The 27,955-nt window shown below is 40.6% G+C and overlaps 1 protein-coding gene across 1 annotated transcript; it reads right to left on the bottom strand.

Moving 5' to 3' along the window:
• Positions 1-394: 394 nt before the first annotated feature.
• Positions 395-27,629, bottom strand: CHIC1 (cysteine rich hydrophobic domain 1). The gene is made up of 6 exons (XM_032227372.1): positions 27,415-27,629; positions 14,684-14,738; positions 10,818-10,973; positions 8,149-8,205; positions 7,467-7,526; positions 395-4,162 (listed from the first exon to the last, which is right to left on the bottom strand). Exons 1-6 carry the CDS (start codon positions 27,612-27,614, stop codon positions 4,112-4,114), a joined length of 579 nt encoding a protein of 192 aa, XP_032083263.1. The 5' UTR covers positions 27,615-27,629; the 3' UTR covers positions 395-4,111.
• Positions 27,630-27,955: the final 326 nt, after the last annotated feature.

Here is a 27,955-nt window from a genome sequence, read left to right as displayed (position 1 = left end):
TGATTATAACAAAAACAAAAATTCACAAAACTTGCAAAGTATGAATGTATTATATAACATTGTTTGCTAAACTATTAAATATTTACATTGAATATCAAACTTAAGATCTTATTGCTCAATGCTAGTATTTTCAGGCTAATGCAATTAATTAGCATGATACTAAAATACAATATTCACAGATAAGCATACAACTTGTGTATTTAATCAAGACAAGAAAATCGATAGCTAAATTTATTAGTGATAAATTTATTGAAAACTTTTCTGAGGTTTGGAATGAGACAGAATAAAGAATGCTTACAACGTAATACATTGGCATGAGGAATATTTCATTCATTTGGATTTTTGTAGAAGTGTGCAAGAATTACACTATTCTCATACTTATCTTTGTTTCTCAATTTTGCACAATAGGTAAAATTAATTACCAATCTACTCATCACACAAAACATGTGGAATGTTATACCCATAAACATTCTACATTAACAATCTTTGTATATAGGACGGAATAAATTAGAAGAAAGCATTAATGTAGTAACCCACTTCTCTGCAAACCATTTTTTGGGGGAGGGGGAGAGCATTTATGCATATGATAATAAACCCTGTGACATTTTATAATGAACTCTAAATTTCTTAGGAATCAAAGATATAAAGTCAAGACTCACTGCTTGGGGTTTTCCATTCTGTCAAAGAAATACAATCTAAAAATGAATTCAATACTCTATGTTCTTTGCTTTGTTTGAACAATTCCAGACATTTTCTCCACCCCTCCCTCACTAGAAGCCTACAAAATAAAAAGAAGGGATTTCAAATAGCCTAAGCGCCGTCTTGAGAGCATCATGGAAGAAAGAAGTAATTATAAGCTGGACTGCTGAGCTTCGTTAAAGAAGAATTGGCACAAAGCCATGGGAGAAAATAAGGAGCTGTATTTCCAAATTTTCTACAAGCTCCCCAAATTCTGAATGCATTTTTCAAGACAGAATTACAGAATTCTTAAAATAAATTTGCCTCTTCAGGAATTGGGCTCAGATGTTATTTACCTTGAAGGCAACCACTGCTCTTATTTTACAGGCGTTTACGTTTATATAATCTACAGCCATGGTCAACACAGAAGACTGTCAGAACTTCATATACAGACCATTTGATATGACATCTCAAGAGCTACAGGAACAAACAGCAGCTTTTCGTCACTTCTTGTAGCTTAGGGCAAAGTGAAAGGATCTGTTTCCCATATTCCACTGCTAATGAATCCTGAGGCAGGCATGGGGAATTTACACTTCCTAAAAAAGCCCCCAATTGTACTGTGAAGGCCTTTGAAGCTAGATTTGCCCAAAGCAGAGAGTTTGGGAAACAGTAAAAGTGTCACAACACGTTAACCATTTATGATCAACCAACAACACTGAGCCACATTTGCTGTATTAGACACATCTTATTTGGCACTTGCATACCTGAGAAAAGATGCAAGTATGGCCCCTTTAACAAACAAAGACTGGGATTCTACAGAGTGTAAAAACGGGAAGTATTTTTACTACATAATTAATTCCACAAAGAAAAGTTGAGCTGGAAGTCAGTCCCATTCATGCCAAGGAAGCTGCTTCCACCTAGTATGCTGGGAAGGATGGTCATGGTGGAGACAGATAATTCCTACATCTGGATTAGGAGGTATTAAGTGTTGCATTTAGACACTGATAAGATCGGAAAAGCCATAATGTTTCTTGGCACAATGTTTAAAAGAATATGGACATAAAATCTCCAGGCAAACCTGGCTTGGAAGGCGCAAGGGGTTTTCAGAAAGTGCTGAAGATCTGTCCAAGGAGACTTTGCTAGGAGGAGGGAAAGGGTGATCTGTGGGATAACACTCAAATGAAGCTGCTCTTGCCTCAGTAACAACCTAACTGGAGGAGGTATACTATACAACATAACTCAGTAACAACAACATAAGTAACACATGCTAGAGTAACTTTTTCAGCAAGGCAGGACTTTTAACACTGTTTGTGAAAGAACAGGCTCAACTTCACCATGCGTCATATTGTCTTAGGAAAGTTTGTGTTGCTCTTCAACTCTCTTACAAGTCTACAAGCCTTACAATCCAAGGTATGCAGCCAAAAAGGTCTATGGATGATTGTTTTTTTTCTTTAATTATTCTACAGTTCTCACAGAAGACATTTCCTCTGGAGCTTGGAGAAGAAAAGAACCACCCAGTTTGCAAACTGGCAAATGTGTTGAATTTATAACATGCTAATAAAGTCTTTGAGGTGATATTTCCATGGGTATTTTGTGATGCATGCACCCAGCAGAGGCTTCCCCATTTACCTAATTTGATGGGCAATTCTGTGCATGCATGATGTACAAAGTTACAGGAAAGATGCATGTATTGCAGCTGAATTAATGGGAAGGTGCTTATTTATAGTGGAGCTTTAATGCACAGATCTTGATACCCGTCAAACTAAACTTGCTTATTCCAGGGTTTGCAAACGCAAACAACTGAAATCACAAATATTCTCAATTCCCTAAGGTTTTAGCTACATAATTGTTAAAAAGCACCGACTGAAAGAACTACAGTATCTAAACCGAGAACATGAGTCAAGCAGATGTACAATATCTCAGATGAATTTTGTGGTTCTTGATTTCTAAAACTCTACCCTAACTAATTTACTTCTATAATCTCTTAATTATAACCAAACAGCAGGAAAGGCACCCAGATGAGAAGCTATTGGCACACAGCCTTAAAATGGGAGGATCTCAAAATAGTGACCTTGAGAGCAGGTTTTAGTTTCCTGCTATTTCAGAAATACTTTCATGCAGATTTTGGTATAATACTTTACTTTGTGAAACTGCAGGGCTGGGTCCAATCTTACTAATGTTAAAAGGAACTGCAGCCTGACATATTTGAAAGAAATGTGATATTAAGAGCAGAGACATGGAAATGATCTAAACATCAGATAGACAGACCAGTGTTTCTCAATCTTGGCAACTTGAAGATGTGTGGACTTCCACACAAGTTGCCAGGGTTAGACAAACTGATAGACTAACATGAAAATGTAGGTCACCAAGTCATTAAAAAAATATCGCCTTCCATCAATTATAGGGGTCCCAATGTCAGATCCCCAGCTTCCTTTGAATTTCTGCCAGTTTCTGGCATAATTGCTTAGAAGCCAGTTGTGCTTAAGCCAGGGGCTCTTATGCGCTTTGGGGTCTTTGTGTCACATATAAATTCAAGGGATGGCATCTTTAATTTTTTTTACTAGCAATTTCATGGAGCAAGAATTATAATGCATCTTTACATTTGCCTAACAAACCACACCTGAGTCCAACTTTCAGTAGCATCTACAAAGCCCTCATGGCTTCACCGCGTGGCACATAAATGGCCAATACAATCCAAAAGATACGCACAACATCAATCGTAACAAATCTATGCAAAGCCATTGGCATTACATCACAATTCGTAAACCTTGGCATAATACCACACTTTATATTATACAATGAGCTAATATTTACACACCCAACCCTTCTCCTCCCCCCACCCCCTAGCAAAGAGAAAGGAAAATGAGCAACTTTGCAAATGAAAGACGATTGCATTGCTGTTGGTTGTTAATCTAGGGCGAAGCAGATCATCAATACAGATACGTAGGATATTAATTACTGTATGCTAACCTTGATCATTCCTATCAAGAATTCAAAGTGCCCGAAGATGCAATTTTTCCTCCCTTCTTGGTGCCTTCCAGATGTGTCAGACTACAACTTCCAGACGTCCCTGTCAGCACACCTGGAGAATACTGGTTACATAGATCCAGGGAGTGTGTTTGCCATATGGGGTTTTGGAAATGAATAAGGCAGCATGTCAGAACAAGACTACAAGCAGCACTGATATAAGATTATCTCCATAGTGACCATGTTCATCAAGTATATTATGCCTCGGGAGTGCACAAACAAACCTTTTTAGAAAGTGCAGTTTTTTTTCTTTAACAAAAAAGTAACACAGCAATGAAGATATTCTACTGATGAACACTTTTTCAAAAACAATATCAGAGCAAAGTAGATAATCTTCTCTTCAATATCCCTTACAAGGCACTACAGGTAGGATGTGACAGATAACATTGAAAGGTAACACTGCTCCTCAGTCAGGTCGAAATATAGGGTATTTTGGTAAGTATTCTATGAGTATTACCTATAAAAAGGGAGAAACAAAAAAGACACATTAAGCAATTCGGCTCTTCTGAATGTCAGGAAATTTTAGAAGCTGGGGTGCTTGGCCAGAGGGTGGGGAGTTGCTCTGTGCCATGTTGGGGTGCTCCTGTCTCAGTCTGGTTTACCCAGATTGATATTTCAGAAAATGATCTTTTTCCCTACCAGCTGGAAATCTGGTAAATCAAGCGCTCTATAACCTTGGAACTTCTAACCACAGCAAAATGCTCTCCCCAAACATTGAAAATTCAAGATTATCATTCAGTAGAGATTATGTTAGAAAAAAGGGGCTTGGCTTCTCTTAACAGAGTTTGATGGGATAGTTTTCAGTTGCAAGAAGAGATTGGCTTCTGGAGAGTTGTTTGGTTTCCATGTGTTTACTTTCCCCTAGGTGGCACCAACAACTCAGATTTAAATCTTGGGATAGATACCTCCTGGTTCAAGTTAGCAGCTCAGCTACTTAATACTATTTAATGAGGAAGAACAAAGCCTGCCTATCATCAAAAGATCAAACCACCCACAAAAGGCAAGATTAAACTTGTTTGACAATCTGCTGAAGTTTTGTGCAAGTCCACATTGGACTTGCTATTGATAGGAGTCCGGTGAGTAATATGTAGCTCCGATTCAGTGGAACCAATTCCACTGGAGGAATTTTCTGACATTAATGGAATAGCTTGCCTCCAGTTGTGGATGCTCCATCTCTGGAGGTTTTCAGGAAAAGATTGGCAACTATTTGTCTGGGATGGAATAAAGATTCCTGCCTTGGGTAGGGAGGTTGGGCTAGAAGACCTCCGAGTCCCTTCTGGCCCTGTGATTCTATATTCTAATTCAATTCAAAGTTACTTAGCATTTTTTTAACATAAAAAGCAGCAAGCAATTTGATACAGAAGACATTTGAGCACATTTTCATAAAAGTAAAGTGGGGAAAATCTTGATCCATCGAATTACAATCCCAAAAGTGCTATAGTACTTTTTCAACATGTTTTGATTACAAGTCACTACTGAAATCCACAAATCTAAAAAGAAGTGATAGCTCCTTCAATACCCTTCAAGGCCATGGAGATATTCATGTCCCTATATTCCAGAATACTTCGGGAACAGCAAACAAGCAAGAGGAGCAGTGGTGAAATCTAATTTTATTTCCCACTGGTTCTGGGGGCGTGGCTTGGGGGTATCATGTGACTGGGTGGGTGTGGCCAACTTTTTTCACTTTTTAAAGCATTATTCCCCTGCCAGTTTGGGCGAATCAGCAGGGAAAAAATAATTTAAAAAGGGGGGGGGGAGCTTCTGACGATTGTGCAGCTCAGCTGTGAGTCGTGTGATCATTGGGAGCTCCTTTTTTCACTTTTTAAAGCATTCTTTCCCAGCTGATTCACCCAAACTGGCAGGGAAAAAAATGCTTTAAAAAGTGGGGAAAAAAGCTTCAGACAATCTGCACGATCCTTGGAAGCTTTTTTTTTTTTACTACTGGTTCGCAGAACCAAGTACAACATCCCTACTGGTTCGGCCTAACCGGGTGGATTTCAGCCCTGAAGAGACGACTCAGTTCAACCAAAAGACATTTATGCTTTAAAAATGGAAAACAGACTGTTGTGTTTATAAGCTTAAACCCGGCACAAGACGCGCTCTGAGACAAGGCTGTGATCTGGCCTATAAAGGTTCAAATCAAGTACTATAGAAAAGTACTTATTTTAACCGAAATAAATAATGCTAGTTATTTTAGGGATATTTATTCTGAAAAAAACATTTTGTATTTTAATAAACTAAGATAAGAAAGGACAATGAGCAACATAGTGTAGACAGATTCGAAAGAAAATCAGCTGGCGTTTTGACATTATTCAGAATGAGTGCAGATTTCCTTCTGCATGTGTCAAACACAGATAGCCGCCATGTAAACCAAACAGTGTGTGGCAGACAGAAGGCCGCTTGTATAAAGGCACTTAAAATTTACGTTGGAAATATGAATTTTGTTATATTGGTCGACCTGTAAAAAAGCTACTTATTCAAAAGACTTAACATAATTGAGACCAGAGCTCTTTCTTTTAGGATGGATGGACAGAAGTGGGGAAAAAGTCATGGAACTTTGTTTTTGTAATGATAATGGTCATGAAATTATTGTATGCTCAAAGATGGAAAGTTTTGGCACTATCCACAATGGAGGAATGATTGGGGAAGATGATGAAACTTGCTATGATGGCTACAGTGACTTATTTGATTGTTTTAAAAAAGATAATACTTAAGTTTATTGCTGATTGGAAACACCTTATGGATTTTCTGTATATAACAGAAAAAATGAATAAGGTTTCTATATTATACAAAGAAGAGAGATATGACCATAAGCAAGAGGTAAATTTAAGATTTTAGCTATAACTGCTACAAAGAAGAAAGTTATTTCTTGATATCTTTTTTCTATTTTTGTATTACTTTTGTCCCCATACCTTTAGCTTTCTCTTTGATTTCTTTCTTTTTCTTAAATAATTTACCGGTAATTAGTTTTTAATCTTCCCTCCTTAAAATATTTAATAAAAATATTAAAAGGGAAGGGGAGCGGGAGAAGAAAGACATCTTTTCTTACTGTACTTAAACTGCTACAACATGAGTACTGTAAATAGAAGCAAATGAGTAGAACACAGCTAAAACCTGGAAAGATAATACTAACTTGGCTAGCAGCTAGCTTTGATTCTATAAGTTGGTGTATCTGTTGATTCCATTTTCAGATGAATAACTGCGCTATGCTAGGCATATCTATATATCTATATCTATATCTCTCTCTATATATATATATTCACATACATATTCCTAGAAAGAATTATGTCTCCAGTCACTAAAGACAGGAATGAATTAATCAGAAGGGAAAGCGATACTTTGAAACTGATACAAGTAGTCCTTGATTTACGACAATTAAGCTCTAAATTTTCGTTGCTAAGTGAGAAATTTGTTAAGTGAATTTTGCCCCATTTAATGACCTTTCTTGCCATAGTGAATCCCTGAAGTTGTTAAATTTCTAACATGGCTGTTAAATGAATCTGGCTTTCCCTTTGACTTGCTTGTCAGAAAGCCACAAAAGGTGATCACATGACCCCAGAACACTATACAACGGTCATAAATGTGAGTCAGTTTCCAAGCGTCTTAATTTTGATCATGTGACCTTGGGGATGTTGCAACGGTCATAAGTTCAAAAAACGGACATAAGTCATTTTTTCAGTGCTATTGTAACTTCAAACGGTCACTAAATGAACTGTTGTAAGTTGAGGACTACCTATACCGATAACTTCAACAATACTTACATATTCCATCATATTGCTAGTTTCGCATTTCCGTTTACTCAACTTCCAATGCAAGCCAAGCTTAAAGAAGAAAAAAATACCACATTATCTTAACAAACAACACTCTTTAGAGTAACAAGGCTCTGTATCCCTTTGACTTATTTATTGAAATTCTCCTATATATGCTGCCCAGCACAAGATTATGTAATACATTTCAGCCTCTAAATCAGTCTGCCTTGAGAGTGTGGAGTGTGATTCCTCTCAAGAAAAGCATGATGGAATTCTCATAATGCATATCTGAAAGATATTAATTAGCAAAACAAAAAAACAAACAAAACCCCAACAACCCACTGTCTATGTATAGATTTTTCTCAGTACTGAATTCAACACAGCCACATTAGAAACTTCAGTCAGTCACCTAGGACAGCTCACCTCCCTAAGAGATAGGTATGAGCAAGCAACTGGTTTCAATCCTTTATAATTAAGACATCTGGCAAATGAATGAATCGAAACAGCAGAAACATTTTCTATTTCTTTTAGTTGACGAGATGGCCACAAACGTACACCCCAGATGGGAGTTCCGGGATTATGAATTACTAATCAAAAGAGCTATGATTTTCAAGTCCATACAGAATATTCTCTGATTGATTAAGTGAAATATATTATTTCCCACCATAAATAATGCAACTGTTCCTTTTATTACCTTATGATATAATCTGTTATTTTCCCATTCTAACAACTTCTGAATAGATCTTCTTGTCTAGGAAAAAAAAACAAGATTGCATTAATTTTTTTAGTACTGTCACTGACCAGAATTATACACAATTTTATAAAAGGGATACTACAATGGTTGTAAGTGTGAAAAATGGTCATAAGTCACTTTTTTCAGTGCTGTTGTAACTTCAAACAGTCACTAAATGAAATGTTGTAACAGCTTGGCAACTGGCTCATTACGGTTGCAATGTCCCAGAGTCGTGCAATCCAATGTTCCCTCTAATTTTTTTTCAGTGTGAGCAGAAAAGTATAGTATTTGAGTGGCACATTTTCATGCCTGAGCACCTGAATTTTTTTCACAGATGTTACCTAAGACAACAATGAAATCAGTATTATTTGAAACTCAAAGTTATTTTAGGTTTAGGTTTAGTTTTATTTATATGCCGCCCTATTCCCAGCGGGACTCAGGGCGGCGCACAAACCCAAGGAGGGGAAGGGAAACACAAAAACTACAAATATAAGCATTTAAAAATAACCAACAGCCACACAAATCGAGAGGGGAAGGGAACTCATCAACCCCAGGCCTGCCGACACAGCCAGGTTTTTACGGCTTTTCGGAAGGCCTGGAGAGAGGTGAGGGTCCGAATCTCCTCAAAGGCGCAGCGCCGGGCAGCAAATCCGGCGGTGCTGTTATTCAAGGTACCCGCTTAATTAAAAGTGTTATATAATATCAGTATCACTTAACAACGCTCCTGCTTAGCAACCAAAATGTTGGCTCAGGAACTCTGGCATTGAAGTGCGCAAGTCTTAAAGCTGCCAGGTTACAAGATCCTTGCACCTCTAACCCCTTAGAAAAAAAAAACCCAGAGGTGTTCAAACTTGACAGCTTTAAGACTTGTGTGCTCTACTGTCTTTTGCTCCACTTTTTCATTCTCTATTTTTAGTTGTTGCTCTAAGCTTAAAGTAGAACCCAAAGAAGAAGCAATTGTGATTTCACATTGATGCAGTTCCCGTGTTAGTTGGGTAACCTCAAGCCTCATTCCTTCCAATTCTCTGCTATGACTTTGCTCTTTGTGGGATAGCTCTTCCTTCAGCTGGGCAAATTTGCAAGTCAACATTTTTTTTTTGTAATAAATCATGGAGCATATTAATACCAATCTCTCTGTAACATATTTTCCTCCTGTTACCTTCTAAGGAATCCCATACTGTAGCAGTGTTTCAGAAATCCATTGCCTTATGTTACAGTTAAAACAGTCCTGTCTGAAGTTGGAGTATTAATCAGGAATCCTTGTATTCAACCAAATAACATCTAATTGATGATTTCCTGTATTTTCTTTGAAACCAGCCAACAACAATGTACAAATATGATCAAGTAAGGCTGCTTTTAGAAAATAGTTTGAATTGCTAAAGATCTGCAGGTTAGGGTACAAATTCCACAAAACAAGAACCACCTCCTAAAACCATTCATAACAAACATCAGCATCTCTTACAAAGTTGGAATGATGGGTCTAATCATCAAGTAGAAACCTGTCAACCCTAAAAGTCCCAATATAGATCAGCTTTTATTGAGCCAATTCTCTTAAAAATAAGTCAGGATTTTATAATTCAGCACTTTTGACAATAGGTTCACAGCCTCCCTTTATAGACTCGTGTACATATGCTGTGCCAAAATCTTAGCTCTGCTGGACATTTGCCAGTTCCAAACAAAAAATAATCCTTCCCTCCCAACCTACCCCTTGTTGACAAATTCTAGCCCTCACTGTTCGTATTGGACATGGCCTGAACTGAACCAAGGATCAATGAAATACAACATTGCTTGAACTGAATGAAAAAGTATGTTCCCCAAATTTTCCAGTTTCAAGACAGGGAAAATTGACTTATTTTCTTCCAGACATTGCCACCCCACATCTTGGTTAAAATACAGCAAGGCTGTATCTTTGTGTTATCCTCCCTTCCCCCACCCTCTCCCCCCTCCCCCTTGCACAGGACTCCAGAATGTTGCCTGAGGAGTAGGGTTGCAGCAGGGAGATTCCTCCTCTGGCTGCTCCAACCCCCCCCCCAACCAACTTTAAATGGACAACTTCAGTTCAATTTACATGAAAAAGTCACTTTAGTCACCTCCTCCACCGTGCTTTTGAGGAGCCATCGGGGCTTTTTTTCCTGCTCCCGCCCCTCCACCGCCTTCCTACTGGCTCCCGTAGCCTCAAGGCTCCTCAAAGCCGCAGCGCCGGGCAGCAAATCCGGCGGTGCTGTTAGAGGAGGAGGCAGCAGCAGTTAGTCCGGTGGTGGCGGGGGCTTTGGGGCTTCACAATTACCGTCAGTCGCCCCGTGCTCATCAAAACAAGTCCAGGGCCAGTTGGTCAGCGCCTGCAAAGGACCTCCTCCCCAGTTTCTGGAGCCTGTGGCAGTAGAAATCACTGCGCGGGAGTTGAAAAGTCCTGCGCGGTGTTTTCTTGCCATGTGCGCGGCCGCGCAGCCGCGCACCTTAGAGGGAACAGTGGTGCAATCCCCCTTTGCGACTTTCTGAATAGGATAAATATCTTGATCTCTATGACCCCCTCCCCCATTGACACACACCCACCCACCCCACCCCCCAAAAACGATCTTTGCCTGGGCAACTAATAAGCCCCTTAGAAGAGAGTGAAGAGCTGCACTTACTCTCTTATTAAGACAGACGGCGGGCCAGAGGCTGCATCCAAGCGTGCAGCAGCAGCACAAACAGCCACAGAGGAGCCATTTTACAGTGATGGGCAGATTCTTCCTTAAGCACGCATTCACGTGGCTGAGACTGGCCTTGAATTCTTCAGGGGCAACCTGCAAAAAAAATAAAAGGACCAGTGGTGACTCCACATTGGGAACTAAAACCTGTTCTATATCTAAATATATACAGGTATCTCATGATTTGATGTCTATGGAGATTCTCAGTCATTCAGGTCCTGGTTGTCCCAAAGGTGCTTTTTCAAGAGGCAACTGGGCTTTCTGTTTTTTCTTTGAAGACGTTTCGCTTCTCATGCAAGAAGCTTCTTCAGATGAGAAGTGAAATGTCTTCAAAGAAAAACCAGAAAGCCCAGTTGCTGCTTGAAAAAGCATCTTTGGAATATCTCATGACTTTTTTTAATCATTAAGACTACAATGTGTATTAATTTTAATCAATCTAATTTTTTTAAGCTTGGTTATTTTTTCGTCTTTGTCACCTGCCTACACAAATGGCCTAACTGTTTTGTTAAAATTGAATCTAATCTTTAATGAACAAAAAATGAACAATATTAGGAATGCATCTACATATGTTGTTGAAAGCTTGTAACTGAAATAGAATCTCCATGAATTCTTACCTGAATGGAAATAATAGGATAATAAAAAGAAAAAAAGAGAATACTTTTGATATCCTTTTGGTGATACTGTGTTAATTCATTTTTCACTATTCTGCTCTATGTTTTACTACACATCCTTTCAATAGAAATGAAGGACTGTAAGAGTACAGCTATTAAAATTATATTGCAATCAACTCATCACATTTTTGCAAACCACATGAACATGCCATAACCTTTAGCAGATTGTTGGAGTTTATGTCATAGTAAATTGGTTACGCTTTGAGGCATTTTTACATTGTTTTTAATGAGGAAGTTTAATTCTTCATTTATTTGATGGGTTTCAGTTTTTCTAGACAGCCCCTCTAGATTAGATGGCAGATGATACACAGACTACACACATTCAGCCACAATCCCTGGTCACCCCATCCACTTCCAACTGGAGCACAAAAAAAAAAAAAAGTAGAATGTTGGGAATATTTGTAGCTCAGGTTGCACTTTGGAAGGAGGCTTTTCTCCAAGCCTGCTGTTTAGCTCCTGGACATTTTGCTACCAAACTAGGTAACATCTTCAGTGGGGTTTGGGGTGAAGTGTCTTGTTCATTGAAATAGGTTCTGGATGGTGGGTTGGTCTTCAACCAGTCACAAGACCTACTGACCGCCCAGGACCTATATAAACAAACAAGACACTTCACCCCAAAAACCTCTGCTGAAGATGTTACCTAGTTTGGTAACAAAACATCCGGGAGCCAAGCAGTAAGCTTGGAGAACAGGACCTTGCCAAAAGTAAAATGGCCGGAACTACTTAAAAATTCCTCTCTATTTAAACTGTTTTCAAAGTGAAAAGAACAAGCAACAAATCACTGAGAGAAGTCCTAACATGCTTTTATTTCAGGAAAGTTTTTCTTGCACCTGAAACCTAGAATTATCCAGACCCACTGGGCCATTTCTTTGAATTCTGCTTCATGCTGCAGCATGTCAGAATGCAGCCATGGGGAGGCCACGTGACGGTCTATCCATATTAACAGCAATTTTGTGTACACTCTGCACAAATGTTTTATGTTGAAAGAATTTCAGAAACGACAAAGGCTGCATTCCAAATTAGCAAAGGAAACTACAGCCATTTGGACATGCAAAAAAAATGCCATGGTTTTTGTTGTTGTTGTTGTTTGGGAGTCTTTTTAAGCATCCTGTGATGCCGTAAATAAAACACTATTATTCTTAAAAAACCCAAGCCAACCAGGTAAGGCCCCCGAGTCCGAGGAGAGCTCTAAGAAATCCATCTGCCCAAAGAGAACAGCAGGCTTGCACTCTAAAGAAGAGCTCCTTTTTGCCAACCAGCCATAAAAGGGACGGAGGGCGGATGGAAGGGTCATCATGTTTTACAACAGCAGGCAAGAGAGGAAGTGATCACCCGAAAGCCAGCAGGCCTGCTCTGCTTTCTTTGACCATGGTGATCACAGCTCTATCCATCACACCTTCTGCTGAATCATAATACCAAAGGAAGGTTTTATGACTTACCCTTCCCTGCATTGCTCTCTAAAGTATGTATTGTTTCAAGATCAGAGCAGGAAGCTGGACTTTCCCCCTTAAGGATGACTAAACAGCACCAGGTGACAAAACTATGGAAGTCCCATTTAACACATATTGAAAGCTTAACATTTTAATCAATAAGAGACACCCCCCCCAAAAAAAAGTTGAGTTGTGTGAACAGGCAACTCTAAACTAGGTAGTCAGTGCTGAAAGCTTACAGTGTTATTAAATAATTAAATGAACAGAAAATGCTCAGGGAAATTTGGAATGTGAGAATTCCCTGAAACTGAAGATTGAAATGAGCTAGTAACTAGGAATTCTTCTCTCGTTTTCAGCATTTTATTTTTCAGAGTCTATGAAATGCTTCAGTTGAAAAAAGCCACGTATTACTTTCCAAGAAAGAGTATGTCTTAAATTTCTGTTCACATCTTAGACTTATTACCACCACCTACAGTAATAGAAAAATAATAACCAGCATTCCAAAATGCAGAGACCAAAGCATGTTTATACTGTGATTTGGGCTTCCACTTGAGAACAATGGACTTAATTCAGTTGGATTCTTATTTGAGAGAGGGAAACACTTTCAGATACAAAGACCTTAGGCTGCTTATCCCAGAGCTGAGTCTCTGAATTTAGGGCTAAAATCAGTTGTTTTCTTACCTGAAATGGGTTCTTTAAACAATGCTCTCTGATGCTCAGCCTAGCTGCCACCACTGAACTATTTTTAATGTTGCATCAAAATGCCTGACCGGGAAGAGCGGTTGCCAAGCAGAACAGATGCTACTAAGAGAATACACAAATGCACAAACTTTGCTATCTTGGACCTAGTTTTTACAAGATTAAAAATAGAAAGAAATCTCACTCTACCCTCAGTCAGTTTATGCCACATTCCAATTTCTAGGTAGCTTTTGCCAGAGTTTGGAGACGAAGTGTTGATTTCTGCATAATGGAGATGTTTTAGAGAGTACAGGTAGTCCTCGACTTACAACAGTTTGTTTAGTGACTGTTCGAAGTTACAATGGCCCTGAAAAAAGTGATTTACAACTGTTTCTCTTACTTATAATCATTGCAGCAACCCCATGGTCATATGTTCAAAATTCAGACACTTGACAACTAGCTCATATTTATGACCTTTGCAGTGTCCCAGGATCATGTAGTCACCTTTTGCTATATTTTGACAAGCCAAGTCAATGGGAAGCCAGATTCATTTAACAAACTTGTTACCAATTTAACAACTGCAGTGATTCACTTACCAACTGTGGCTAGAAAGGTTGTAAAATGGGGCAAACTCACTTAACCAATGCCTCGCATAGCAACAGAAAGTTTGGGCTTAATTGTGGTCGTAAGTCGAGGACTGTCTGTTTAATATGGGGGAATCTTTATATAGTCTTTGGGGATGATGTCACTGCCCACAAATAGCACAGAGCAGGTCAATCGATGCTTCACTCGGCATAAGGTAGCACTCCCATAAAATACATTCCAGCCAACATTTCTAAAATACCCTTTCAAGACAAATTCAATCAATCTGGCAGAGTACCTCCCATCTTGGTTGCCACATCAAATGAACACAACCTAGCCACCTCTATTAGTGATGCTGTCATAGACAATAGCTATGAGTCTACACTGCCAAGGAAGTGATCTGATAGCCAAAGTCAGGTTTAGGGTCAAGGCAATTCCAACTTACCTTCCCTGTCAGAACAGAGGGAAATTCTGTGTCAAATCTGTTGCTCAAGCCAAACCTTGAAAAAACAAAGAACAAAAAGTATTTCCACCGAACCTATAAAATGTTTACAACTTTTGTTATACCTATTCTGCATTAGAAATTATAATTTTCTATGGCTTTATACTTCATTCAAATATTTTTTTATATAGCAAGGAGTAATCAAAGCAAGAAACATGTACGTCTCTTGTTATTAGCAAGTTGTTTTAAAAATTACCAAGATAAATATAAATGGGTGTTCTCCTTCTTAATGTCTATCTAAATAAATTCCTTCAAATTAATCAGATCTTGATAGATCTTTGAAGGAATTCAAATAAAGTTTGTAAATTATGACATAAACTATTAATCAAGAACATTTTAACACACACTTTATCTTCTGACTTTTCTTCTACAAGTTAGTAAGAATGATGAAGGTTGAATCCTTCCAAGAAAGGATCCCAAAGCAGTATCATCTTGACTTTGCAAGCTGTGAACTAAGGTTAAAGAACCATATACAGTACTGTGCAAAAGTTGTAGGCAGGTGTGAAAAAATGCTGTAAACAAAGAATGCTTTCAGAAATATAAATAATGATTGTTTATTTTTGTCTATTTTCAAAATGCAAAGTGAGCGAACAAAAGAAAAATCTAAATCAAATCAATATTTGGTGTCACCCCCCTTTGCCTTCAAAACAGCAGCAATTCTTCTAGGTACACTTGCACAGTTTTTGAAGGAACTCGGCTGGTAGGTTGTTCCAAACATCTTGGAGAACCAACCACAGATCTTCTGTGGATGTAGGCTTTCTCACATCCTTCTGTCTCTTCATGTAATCCCAGACACACTCGATGATGTTGAGATCAGGGCTCTGTGGGGGCCATGCCATCATTTCCAGTACTTCTTGTTTTTCTTGATGCTGAAGATAGTTCTTAATGACTTTGGCTGTATGTTTGGGATCGCTATCCTGCTGCAGAATAAATGTGGGGCCAATCATACGCCTCCCTGATGGTATTGCATTATGGATAAGTATCTGCTTGTATTTCTCAGCATTGAGAACACCATTAATCCTGACCAAATCTCCAACTCCATTTGTAGAAATGCAGCCCCAACGTTCAAGGAACTTCCACCATGCTTCACTGTTGCCTGAAGACATTCATTATTGTACCGCTCTCCAGCCCTTCGACAAACAAACTGCCTTCTGCTACAGCCAAATATTTCACATTTTGACTCATCAGTCCAGAGCACCTGCTGCCATTTTTCTGCACCCCAGTTCCTATGTTTTCGTGCATAGTCGCTTGGCATTGTTCCCACATCGGAGGTATGGCTTTTTGGCTGCAACTCTTCCATGAAGACCACTTCTGGCCAGACTTCTCCAGACAATAATGGATATACCTGGGTCCCATTGGTTTCTGCCAGTTCTGAGCTGATGGCACTGCTGGACATCTTCCGATTTTGAAGGGTAATAAACTTGATGTGTCTTTCATCTGCTGCACTAAGTTTCCTTGGCCAACCACGACTGTATCTACGATCCTCAACATTGCCCATTTCTTTGTGCTTCTTCCAAAGAGCTTGAACAGCACATCTTGAAACCCCAGTCTGCTTTGAAATCTTTGGGAGAGACCTTGTTGATGCAGTATAACTACCTTGTGTCTTGTTGCTGTGCTCAATCTTGCTATGACATGAAACTGTTTTTCACAACCTCACCTTGGTAGCAGTTCGGCTGTTCCTCACCCAGTTTTAAGCCTCCTACACAGCTGTTTCTGTTCATGACTGGGTTTCAACCTACGTGCGACATTGATGATCATTAGCACCTGTTTGGTATAATTGGTTGATCATACATCTGACTATAATCTTGCAAAATCCATGACTTTGTGCAAGTGTACCTATGAGAATTGATGCTGGTTTGAAGGCAAAGGGTGGTCACACCAAATATTGATTTGATTTAGATTTTCCTTTTGTTCGCTCACTTTGCATTTTGACAATTGACAAAAATAAACAATCATTATTTATATGTCTGAAAGCATTGTTTACAGCATTTTTTCACGCCTGCCTAAAACTTTTGCACAGTACTGTGGATGACACATATTATATACCAACAGGTTCATTTTTCACTTAGAGAAAAGACTGAAAGACCTGCGGTAGATATTTTGAGGTACACACATTACGCAAAACGTAATCTCCACAGCTTAATACTTTGCAAGGGATATAAAATAATATACAAACCTAAAGTCACAATATAAATGTATCTTGGCTTCACAATGAAAAGAGACTAAGCAATACAGTAATTTGCAGCACTGTCTATTAACCCTGGGAGGACCTCAGAAGCAGGATGATGAGTGTCGTGTATGGTAGCATTATAAAATACAAAACGTAGGAGGACATGCTTTACTGATTCAACCTCCTGAAGCTGCAAAGACAAAGTCATATACAAATATGAGCTACAAACATTCTCCTTTATTGGTACAAAGTCATCTACAATACGGATTTTTTTTCTAAAATTTCCAATCAGAAGGAAATAGGTCAAAGTATTGCCCCTTGCCAACATGAAGGATCTTCTATAATTGGAAATGGATAAATAACCTATTTGCTTCAGAAAACGTTTGCCACTAATATTAGAAAAACCTGAAACTGATGACATATTTAATAAGTAGTTCATGCCCTTTATTCCTTATTATGGCATTATGTATCCTTAGAACTAGCTATAAACAGGTATCAACCTATGGCCCCAATTGAGCTCAACATTTCTGTTGCTAAATAAGACAGTTGTTTTGCCCTATTTTAAACCTTTTTTTGCCATAGTTGTTAAGTGAATCACTGCAATTGTTAAGTAAATCATGTGGTCATAAAGTGAATCTGGTTGTCCCCATTGACTTTGCTTGTCAGAAACTGGTTGGGAAGGTTACAAATGTTGATCTCATGACCCTTAGGACAAGGCAAGTATCATAAACGCATGCCAGTTGTGCCAAGTGCCTCAATTTTGGTTACATGGCTATGGATATGCTGTGACCGTTGTAAGTGTGAAAAACGATCATAACTCACTTTTTTAGTGCTTTTGTAACTTTGAACAGTCACTAAATGAATGGTTGTATATTGAGGACTATCTGTATAGAGAAATTCTTATTTCAGTGCCTAGCTTCTAAAAAAATATTTCCCAAACGACCGTTAAGAATTTTTCAAAATAATGGCAGCCTCATCTAAACATAGTAAAATTCAACCTCAAGCAAAAACATTGAAAACAAGCTCCTAACTGAATGCATCTTTCAACTTAAATATATTTTAATTTTCTTCATAATAAATTATTATATTAGCCTTGGTCTTGTTTGGTGCATAGCATTACAATCTCAAAGTTTTCTTTGGAGCTTCAGCAGAAACAAAGAAACCAATTTAAAATGTTTCCAACTTTCTACACCATTCCTTCTTTCAATTCAATGGTGTAGAAATTGGAAAAGGAGAGGGAATATTTTTTTTAATGATTGGAGTTGGTATCCTTTTGGCTTTGCTATGCTGCTCTCCCGTTTCAGAGTCTCCTATAGGAATGTTTAACTTTTGTCAGACTTGCCAAGATTATGACAAACATTGCATTACATTACATTGTAATTATATTATTGACAGCAGCCACATTAAACTAATAGCATCCTTTTTGTAGTATTTTTAAACAAATTTGGCATATACAATATAAATTAATTGTTGCTTCTTTAAAATATGTTAATATTTAGTGACAATTCAAGAAGATATCACTAAAAGTGAATGACTGGAAAATGAATGTTTTAGCATCACAATAGAAAGATTGATTTAAGTAGCCTCCTTTCCATTTTACTCAACAAATGCAAGTTAAAGGAATGGAAAGTTTTATATAATCAATTCAGTAGGAAAATGGTCTATTTTTGTACCATAGTCTCTGGAGACAGCCTTGAAAACTGGCTTCAATGTCAAGTTTCCTTGACAAGTAAAACCCATTAATTCAAATGAGTGGGCTACCCACTATCTAAATACACTTAAAAGGATGCAAATGTAGTCTTGGAAACACATCCTATAAATAAGCCTGGGAAAATATTTGACCACCCTATAATGTCTATTTAGGATCTCCATTAAACAAGGCATTTAGATACAGTACTTATTGTCCAATATTCCCATAGCTTATTGTATGTAATGACCGTTGCTTACCTGAATGGTCGTTCTCTAGGCACTGCAGGAGTGTCCAAGCACGGGTTAACTTCAGCTTGCTGCCCAAGGACTGAGTTTAACATTTTCTTGTAGCTCCGCCTCTTGCTCCCCTGAGAGGCTCAATTTTTAAAAATGAAAGAGAGTCCAAAAAGGTTGTAGATGGAAATGCAAAAATGCCCCCACTGGAGAACAGAACCCCGCGGGCCATTACTCGGGTGGGGTTGGACACTCCAAGCAGCGCCTAGAGAACGACTATTCAGGTAAGCCAACTGTCATTCTCCTAGGCGCTGCTTGGAGTGTCCAAGCACGGGACATGCCAAAGCTATGCCGTCCCAGGGCGGGAAGAAGAATTGTCCAAGCCCACGGGAGTTGCGATGACCTGCTGCAAGAACTCTTCTCCCAAAGGATGCCTCGGCGGAGGCAAAGACATCTAGTCTGTAATTTCTAACGAATGAAGATGGACTGGACCACGTAGCAACTCGACATATCTCCTCAATGGATGCTTGCGTGACCCACGCAGCCAAAGTCGCGGCACTCCTCGTTGAGTGCGCTGTGATGCGAGGAGGAACCGGCCTGGCCTGCTGTTCATAGGCTAACTTGATGCAGGCTTCTATCCAACGACCTATGGTGGAGGAGGTGACCTTCCTGCCCATAGATACTGGTTGGAAGGATACGAAAAACCCCTCCGATTTGTGGAAGGGGGCCATCCGCTTCATGTAGATGCGGACCGCTCAACGGACATCAAGTTTATGCCACTGCCGCTCTCTTGGATGTCTGGGGTCTGGGCAAAAGTCTGGGAGAACTATTTCCTGTGACCTATGGAAAACGCTGTTAAGTTTTGGCACAAAGGCCGGGTCCAATCTGAGGACTACTCTGTCCGAATGCACAATGCAAAGGTCATCCCTGACTGAGAGGGCGGCCATCTCGGATATCCTGCGAGCCGAGGTGATTGCGGCCAGAAAGGCCGTCTTGAGGGTCAGATGTCTGAGGCCAACAATCCAGAGCGGCTCAAAGGGAGGCGCTGACAGGGCTTGTAGCACGACCGACAAGTCCCAGGTTGGGTACCTGTGGATGACAGGAGGACAGAGATTGGTAGCCCCCGTGAGGAAGCTACAGATCTGTGGATGTTTGGTAAGCGGCAATTGACAGTCCGTGGACAGGATGGTGGCTAGAACCGCTGTCTGGTGCCTGAGGGTGTTAGGGGTGAGACCTTTGTCCAAACCCTCTTTCAGGAAGTCCAGGATCTGCGGTATGGTGGCAGAAGAGGCCACAATACGATGAGTGTCACAGCAGGAAGAGAATGAAGCCCAAGTAGCCTCATAGATTCTGACAGTGGAGGGATGCCTGGAGGCCTGTATGGTATGAATGACCTTGTCGGAGAACTTGCTGAGCCTCAGGATGTCCCCCTCAAGTGCCAGACAGCCAGCTGCAGCCATTGGGGCTCCGGATGACGAACGGCCCCCTGGCTGAGGGAGATCTGATCCTGAGGTATGCGCCAAGGTTGACTGACCGACAAACTGACCAGATCGGCGAACCAGGATCTCCTGGGCCAGTGAGGAGCTACCAGAAGCACCTCCGCTCCCTCTGACAGGATCTACCTGATTATCATGGGAATCAGAGGCAGAGGCGGGAACGCATAAAGGAGTCCTGGTGGTCATGGTGACCAAAGAGCGTCAGCCCCTCCACTGCGGAACCTGGTGAAGTACCGGGGAAGCTGAATGTTGGCTCGGGTCGCAAACAGGTCGACCCGCGGAAGGCTGAACCTCAGCGTCAGCTGGTGGAATAAGGCTGGATGAAGACGCCATTCTGAGCTCTGGATGGTGGTTCTGCTCAACCAGTCCGCCGTCACGTTGTCCTCCCCCGAGATGTGGTCTGCCTGGAGGGAGGTCAGGGACCTTTCTGCCCAGTGGCCTAGCGCCTCTGCTTCTGACATCAGGGCTAGAGATCGCGTGCTGCCCTGATGGTTGATGTGCGCCTTTGTGGCGATGTTGTCTGTTAGGATCAGCACGTCGTGGCCCTCGATCTGACTGCGGAAATGGCGCATAGCTAGTCTGGCGGCCCGGAGCTCTAGCCAGTTGATGTTGTGGGCAGAATTAGACGTGAGGGAAACAATGGAGTCATCTACCTGGGGAAGCTTAAGCAGCTCCTCCAGAAGGCCCTCCATAGAATAGGGCTTTTTATCTGTCCCACTAGGGTTGGCTATGGAGCCCGGCTGGGTCCATTGACGCTGAATGATGTCCAGAAACAGCTGAGGGGCTGGAACCAGATCCAGAGGAGGGGAAGCCTCCTTAAATAACCCCGCACATGGGTCCTAAGGCCCAATGGTTTCCTTAGTACCCTGAACTGAAGGGGCTTTCTCTGCCAGGGCCGGTAGGCCCATCTGGGGCACTACCGCTCTAGCCTTGGTTAGGATAGCCCTAAACATGGAGAGATTGAAGAGGCCTGAGGGGGCAGGTGCCTCTGGTACAGAAGTCTCGTCCTCTGAGAGGTCTGGAGCATCTTGCTCCACCTCCTTCCCATCGGAAACCTCACTGATCCCAGTAGGAGCCGGAGAGGCCTCCCTAGCTGGGGGCTCCTGAGGTCGAGTGGTACAATTCTTGTTGGAACTGCTGGAGCAGTAGAGGGAACCGCAGTGGCAAAGGGTAATTTAGAGGCCAACTGCTGGATGCCATCCAAAATACACTGAGAGATTGCACGTGCCACCACATCCTGCATGGATTTGGACAATCGGGGCTCCTGAGCCTGAGGCAGGACTAGCTCAGCTTCAGATGGAGCCAAGGATTTCTCCCCAACAAGGGAATCACCCTCATCAAGGGAATCCTCAACCAGGGAGTGGCAGGGGGACCCCATGGAGGCTCTAGAAGGATTGGGAGAAAATCCGAAGTCCTCAGCAGGCAAGGAGAGGGAGACCTCTGGCTGGGCAGTGGGAAGGGAAGACCCTGCCTCAGCAGCCCTGGGATTGGGGCCTGCCTGTTGTTGCTGTTGTGCAGCCTGGGCCTTTTGAAATTGCTTTTCAAGTGCCTTCTGGCGTCTTTCAGCAAGTTTCTCATCTGCCTTAGAGGCCTTGCTGACTCTGGGGCGCTTTCCCTTAGTTGGGCACCCCACCTCATCACCTTTGGCAGCAGGATTGGGGCTGCTGCATTTAGAAGTGGTGGGCCCAGCTCGTTGTTCCACCTGCTGCTCCATCTTTTGTCTTAGAATGAGTGATAGCTGCAGAAATGGTCAGAAGAAGCAATCTCTTGGTGAGAAGATGAGTCTTGCAGGAGTCAGGCCAGAGGGTAATGGAAGGCTCAAGGAAACTGGAAAGTTTTTTAAAACTGAGCCTCTCAGGAGAGCAAGAGGCGGAGCTACAAGAAAATGTTAAACTCAGTCCTTGGGCAGCAAGCTGAAGTTAACCTGTGCTTGGACACTCCAAACAGCGCCTAGGAGAATGTGTGTTCTATAAACAAAATTGAAGTGTTGCTTCAGCAATTAATAACTTAGCATAATTTATTGTCTATACAGTACTAATTTATTTGGCAATGAAATTGCAACTTTCTCAATCCCAAATCCATATTTTTAAAAGAAAAATTAGTAGTTGATTGTACAATCTTAAATGACTTGAGGCTTGTTTTCACTCAGTCTATCATCCCAAGTTTTCTGATGATACAAACTAACATAGCAATAGCAATTGGACAAATATACCACTTCACAGTGCTTTACAGCACTCTCTAAGCAGTTTTACAGAGTCAGCATATTGCCTCCAACAATCTGGGTCCTCATTTTACCAACTTCATTTTACCGACCAAGGCTGAATCAACTTTGAGCCAGTCAGGATTGAACTCCTGGCAGTGGGTAGAATTAGCCTGCAATGCTGCATTCTAAGCACTGTGCCACCTAAAATTTTAAAATATATAATAAATGGAAATCATCATTGACTCAACTTCCAAAAAAAGATCTCACTACATCTGGGGGTCTCCTCATTGAAGGTAAAGAGTCCACACAGAACACATGTAATCCAAGGCCACAGGGAATGCCTGCTGAAGGGCCCACCAATTGGGAGGTATGACCGACCCCATCCCAAAACAGGCCTTCTCCATTGGGGTTACCCACATCTAGAAAAGCTCCTGGAAGCAGAGGTAGCTCCCATCTCCTGACCACCTGGACTTGAGTGTTCTTGACTTCCAGTGCCAGAAATATTATATTAGTTGTAATTTTGGAAGTATGTATGTATATACTCTCTGCTACTAGGTATTATTGTAGTTTATTGTTCATTGCACCAGGTGTGATTGTTGTTTTGTACCCCAGGGTGTGTTATCTTAATTGAAACAGGTAATAAGTTCATAATTAAATAAACAATAAGAGCTAATGACCATGTTAGACTCTATTAAGGATTGAGCTGAAGATAGAGCTTTGAAATAAAAAATAATCACGCTGTTTATACCTGGAGAAACAGGCAATGCCAAAAAGTAAGAGCAGAACTTGAAAACCAGGGTTAACTGATTCGGTGCTGAATGGAAATGACTATCATTCTCCATCTGGATCATATACAACTAGAAGGTAACAGCCAACTAAACAAACAAGTAGAAGATTCCAGGGTTTCAAGCAAAAGAAAAATTCAAATTCTATTTCAACATAATTTTTGGAAAGGTACAGCTAAAAAAATTGAGTCAGTTTGGTCTAGTGGTTAAGGCACCAGGCTAGAAATCATGAGTGAGTTCTACTCCCATCTTAGGCATGAAAGCCAGCTGGGTGATTGATAGATAGATAGATAGATAGATAGATAGATAGATAGATAGATAGATATCTCAGCCCAATTCATCTCAGGGGGTTGTTGTGCAGAAAATAGGAGGAAGGAGTATTAGATATGCTTGCCACTTTGAGTTTATTTATTTATTTATTAAATTTATAGGCCGCCCAATCCCGGAGGACTCCAGGCGGCTTACAAAGAAAGAAGAAAAAGAAAAGCAAAATAAAAGAATAGTTTAAAATTCACAACACACATACATTCTAATCGGGGCTGGACCTTGACAATAAGGTCAACAGCCCCAGGCCTGCCGGAACAGCCAGGTTTTAACAGCTTTCCTGAAGTTGTTTATAATAATAATAAAGGCAGGATGTAAAGCATTTGTACAGTTATGCAGCCACCTTGATACCAACTTTTCATATGCCAATAAAAAAAATCCTCTCAATTTGCTTCCAAAAAACCGTTAAAAATCCTGCATTTTAATCCAATACCTTAGCAGCACACATTGAACAATTTACCTAACTTGCAATATCCTACTGCAATGGACATTTTATGGGATTTTACCCCACCTTCAGCCATCATGTTTATAAAACATGCTGGCTAGGAATCAATACATCCGGAGTCCAGAACAGGAATTTAAAAGAGAGAAGAGGGTATTCTCAAAAATTATATTTGAGATTCTTACCATAAGAGAGATAAGCATAAACATCAAGATCATCTAAGAATTAGAAGACATTTTGCTTTGTTGCTTTCTTAACTCATGCCAGAGTTAACAATATGTAAAAATTCCAATGAGACTCACAGTACAGAGATTGAAACAATGTGGGATTGTCTTTCTCCCCATTCTATTTTGCTTAACAACAGAACTGAAGGAAAGTTGTTCAAAACATTATTTTTAACAGAGCCTTTCTTTAGCAAACTAGTCTTTCCTATCTAGCTGCACAATTCATTGTTTATCTACATTTTTCCTGCTAAAGATGAAATTATATTGTTAATTGTATGCTAGAGTCTATTACACAACTGTTAGAATCTGCTCATATGATGCTAAGGATTACATTAGCTAACCAAATTCACTTGGCGAATTATTTGAAAAAAAAAGAGACTATAAAGTTATTAGAAATGTAGATGAGCCCCAAAACGATAAAGGTATGCTTTCTGGTTTAATTTATATCCTTCCAGGAGGAGGGTCGTGAAAGAGAAAACTTTCCTCAATATATCTTTGGCATACAGATTTTTTTTAGTTGAGTTTTATTAATACATAAGCAATTTAAATATGGTTCAAATATTTTGTTCATATCTATATCACATTATTACCCTTTTTATTATTAGCTTATCACAAAGTTGTTTTATGCAATATAAAGAGATAAATAAAGTTACATGCTTTGTAATTAGGCTTTTCATCACTGTCTCAAGCTGTGATCCAGAACTGGTTTGAGGGGAGATGAATCTACAGACTCCAAACAGTCTGGACAAACACCAAGGATTGGTGACACTAGAAATACTAGCAAGGAATCCACAGCAGTATAAATGTGGTGTTTCAATCTAGTGGGGGACACAGAGTGATCTATTCAGAGGGCTCAAGAACTAACAGTATAATATAATATGGGGGAAACACTGAGAAAAATGAGGAAATTACAGATAAAATATAGAATATATTGTACCCCACAGAAGGAGAGGTAAGAAATGGAAATCATAAATTCAGAGGCAAGGAATTCTGGGTAAGTTTTTTTAAAGTATACAGAAAGTTTACTCTCTCTATATAAATAATTTTTAAAAAGAGGGGTCAATGGCCAGTGAAGAACTATCAGATCAAGATACTACTTCCTTTCATCTCTTAAGGTAAATGCAATTTAAGAACAAAAATTAAAATACTTAATGAAGATATACAAAGCAAATAAGAGAAAGCAAATGTCTCTTTAATAGAATGGGATGAAATATCAAAGCATCCTATTGAATACATATAATAAGCAAACAGACTATTCCAATCACTGTATTCCCAATTATTTCCAACGGATAATGAAATAAATATAAAATGACAATTAATGATGCCTAGGGAGTTTAAAATTTAAACAAAGCTCTTAACATTTAATAAAAAAGAATGTTTTTAAATTATGAGAAAAATGTAAATGCCTATAACAAAAGGACAGGTCTCTTACATTATATTAAGTTATTTGCTTGTTATTTGCTTTACAGCAAGCAGGGCAAGATATAAAAATAGACATTGTAACAAACAATTGCATTTAACACACATTCTATGATTACACTTGAATAGCAAATGGGTTTCCTCTCATAATTAAAAGTGAACATAAACAATCAGAGAGCTACCAATGTTTTTCAAATGGCCACTTTCTATCATATCCAACATTCACAGTTTGGATAGCGTTCACAACTTTTGAATTGTAACTCTGCTAAGTATCACCCAAGCCTTTGCAATATCACACTCTCCTTTATTCGTTTATTTGTATTGCACCTTTTATTTTTGTTACAAATAATTCAAGGCAGCAAACATATCCAACATATCTTCCTGCTCCTATGTTCCTCCAGCCCCTTTTATAGATATCCTCATCTGGTTCTGGTTTTATTTTTGTTCAATACAGACAATATTATAATGTGCCTTCTTTGTCTGCAGTGCAGCATCAACCTCAAGCCCAAATGTTTGAGACAAGGGGATGGCACAGCTCTGCAAATACTGGAGAAGAGTTTGGGGTTGCCTGTCTGCTGGCCCCATGCCCCCCCCCGGGGCTTTCCTGATGGGAGCAACGGCAGTGTCTTTCCCCATCCTATCACAGAAACCCCAAAGGGTGAGTGCCCTTAGTGAGAGAAGGAGATACCCTAAGGCAGGCTCTGCACAGGGTCTCTGCTGGGTTCTTCCCATAGTTGCTCCAGAAAGCAAGTACAGGTAGTCCTCAACTTATGAACACAATTGAGGCCAAAATTTCTGTTGCTAATTGAGACATTTGTCAACTGAATTGTGCCCCATTTTACCTGTCTTGTCACAGTTGTTAAGTTAATCACTGCGCTTGTTCAGTTAGTCACACGGTTGTTAAGTGAATCTGGCTTCCCCATTGCTTGTCAGGTCACAAAAAGGGACCATATAACCCAGGACACTGCAACCGTCCTAAATATGAATCAGTTGCCAAGCATCTAAATTTTGATCATGTGATCGTGAGGATGCTGCCAGTCATGTGAAAAAAGGTCATAAGTCCCCTTTTTAGTGATGTTGCAACTTCGGTCACTAAATGAACTATTGTGAGTCGAGGGCTACCTGTAGTTGTATTGCATGTTATGGTTAGAGGTGACTCTGAATTTTATTATTATTTTTAGAATGGCTTTCTGCATGCTTTTATATTGGCCATGCTTATCTTGCTCTTCTTTGCTCTCTTTATATTTTAATATTCTGAAATCGTCCAGAGAGTCAGCAATGTATGAGATAGGCGGCTGCATCCATTTGAAGAATAAATAAATAAATAAAAATACAAATTAAATAAATAAAAAGCTGCTCATGGCCTGTCAGGCTGACTCCCTCCCCGAGGGTCCCCGGAAGACCCAAAGAGCAGCCGGTCAGTGAAAGAAAGGCGCTCTGCACACGCTCAGGAACCTGGGATTTCCGCAGCTCATCTCGGCCCTAAAGAAAAGGGGGGTGTCTGCCCCTCCCCGGGAGACGTCTCTGAGGGTCCCGGCGCTCTGCACATGCAAGGGACCCTCCCCTCCCACAAAACGGCCGCCCCGCGCCCTCTGCACGCGCTCAAAGGCACGCCTCCCTCCCCCGCCTGCAGGCCCCGCGGCCCCGCCCGCCCGCCCGCCGCCTTCGCCCCCTCCGCGGGTCCTTACACAGTGATCTGCCCGGCGCCCCTCACAGCCACGGGTTCGGGCACGTCCCGGGGCCGCGGCAGCTCCTGACTCCTCACCACAGTCCGGGAGGCCTCCGTTAGCTCCTCTTGGTCCGCCGCCTCCGCCTCCGCCGCCTCCTCTTCCTCCTCCAGTTCGTAGATGGTGTCGAAGTCCGCCATGTTGGGGAGCAGGACGCTCATCCCCCCCCCCTCGCGCCGCGCGCGGTATTGCGCAAGCGCGGCAGCGCGCTCGTGCGCGAGCCCAATGGATGAAGGAGCGCGCTCCCTTGATGCGCAGGCGCTGTGGCCTCTCTCTTCCTCTCCATACTATTAGTATAATATAATTAATATTATGAATCTCAATACATGCTATTACTTCAATGTAGTCCTATTTATGGAATAGGTGAAGTGATGATTTAGAAAGCATAATCTCTATATTGTAATAAGATAAGACAACCTTTATTGTCACTGTTTTCTGTGAAGACACTGGCACACATTAAAAAATGACATTCTGATGCCCACATGATGTTTTACATAATATT

The sequence above is a fragment of the Thamnophis elegans genome, chromosome 12 (assembly GCF_009769535.1).
Source record: "Thamnophis elegans isolate rThaEle1 chromosome 12, rThaEle1.pri, whole genome shotgun sequence".
NCBI lineage: Eukaryota > Metazoa > Chordata > Lepidosauria > Squamata > Colubridae > Thamnophis > Thamnophis elegans.
This window is presented reverse-complemented; position numbering and strand designations above follow the sequence as displayed.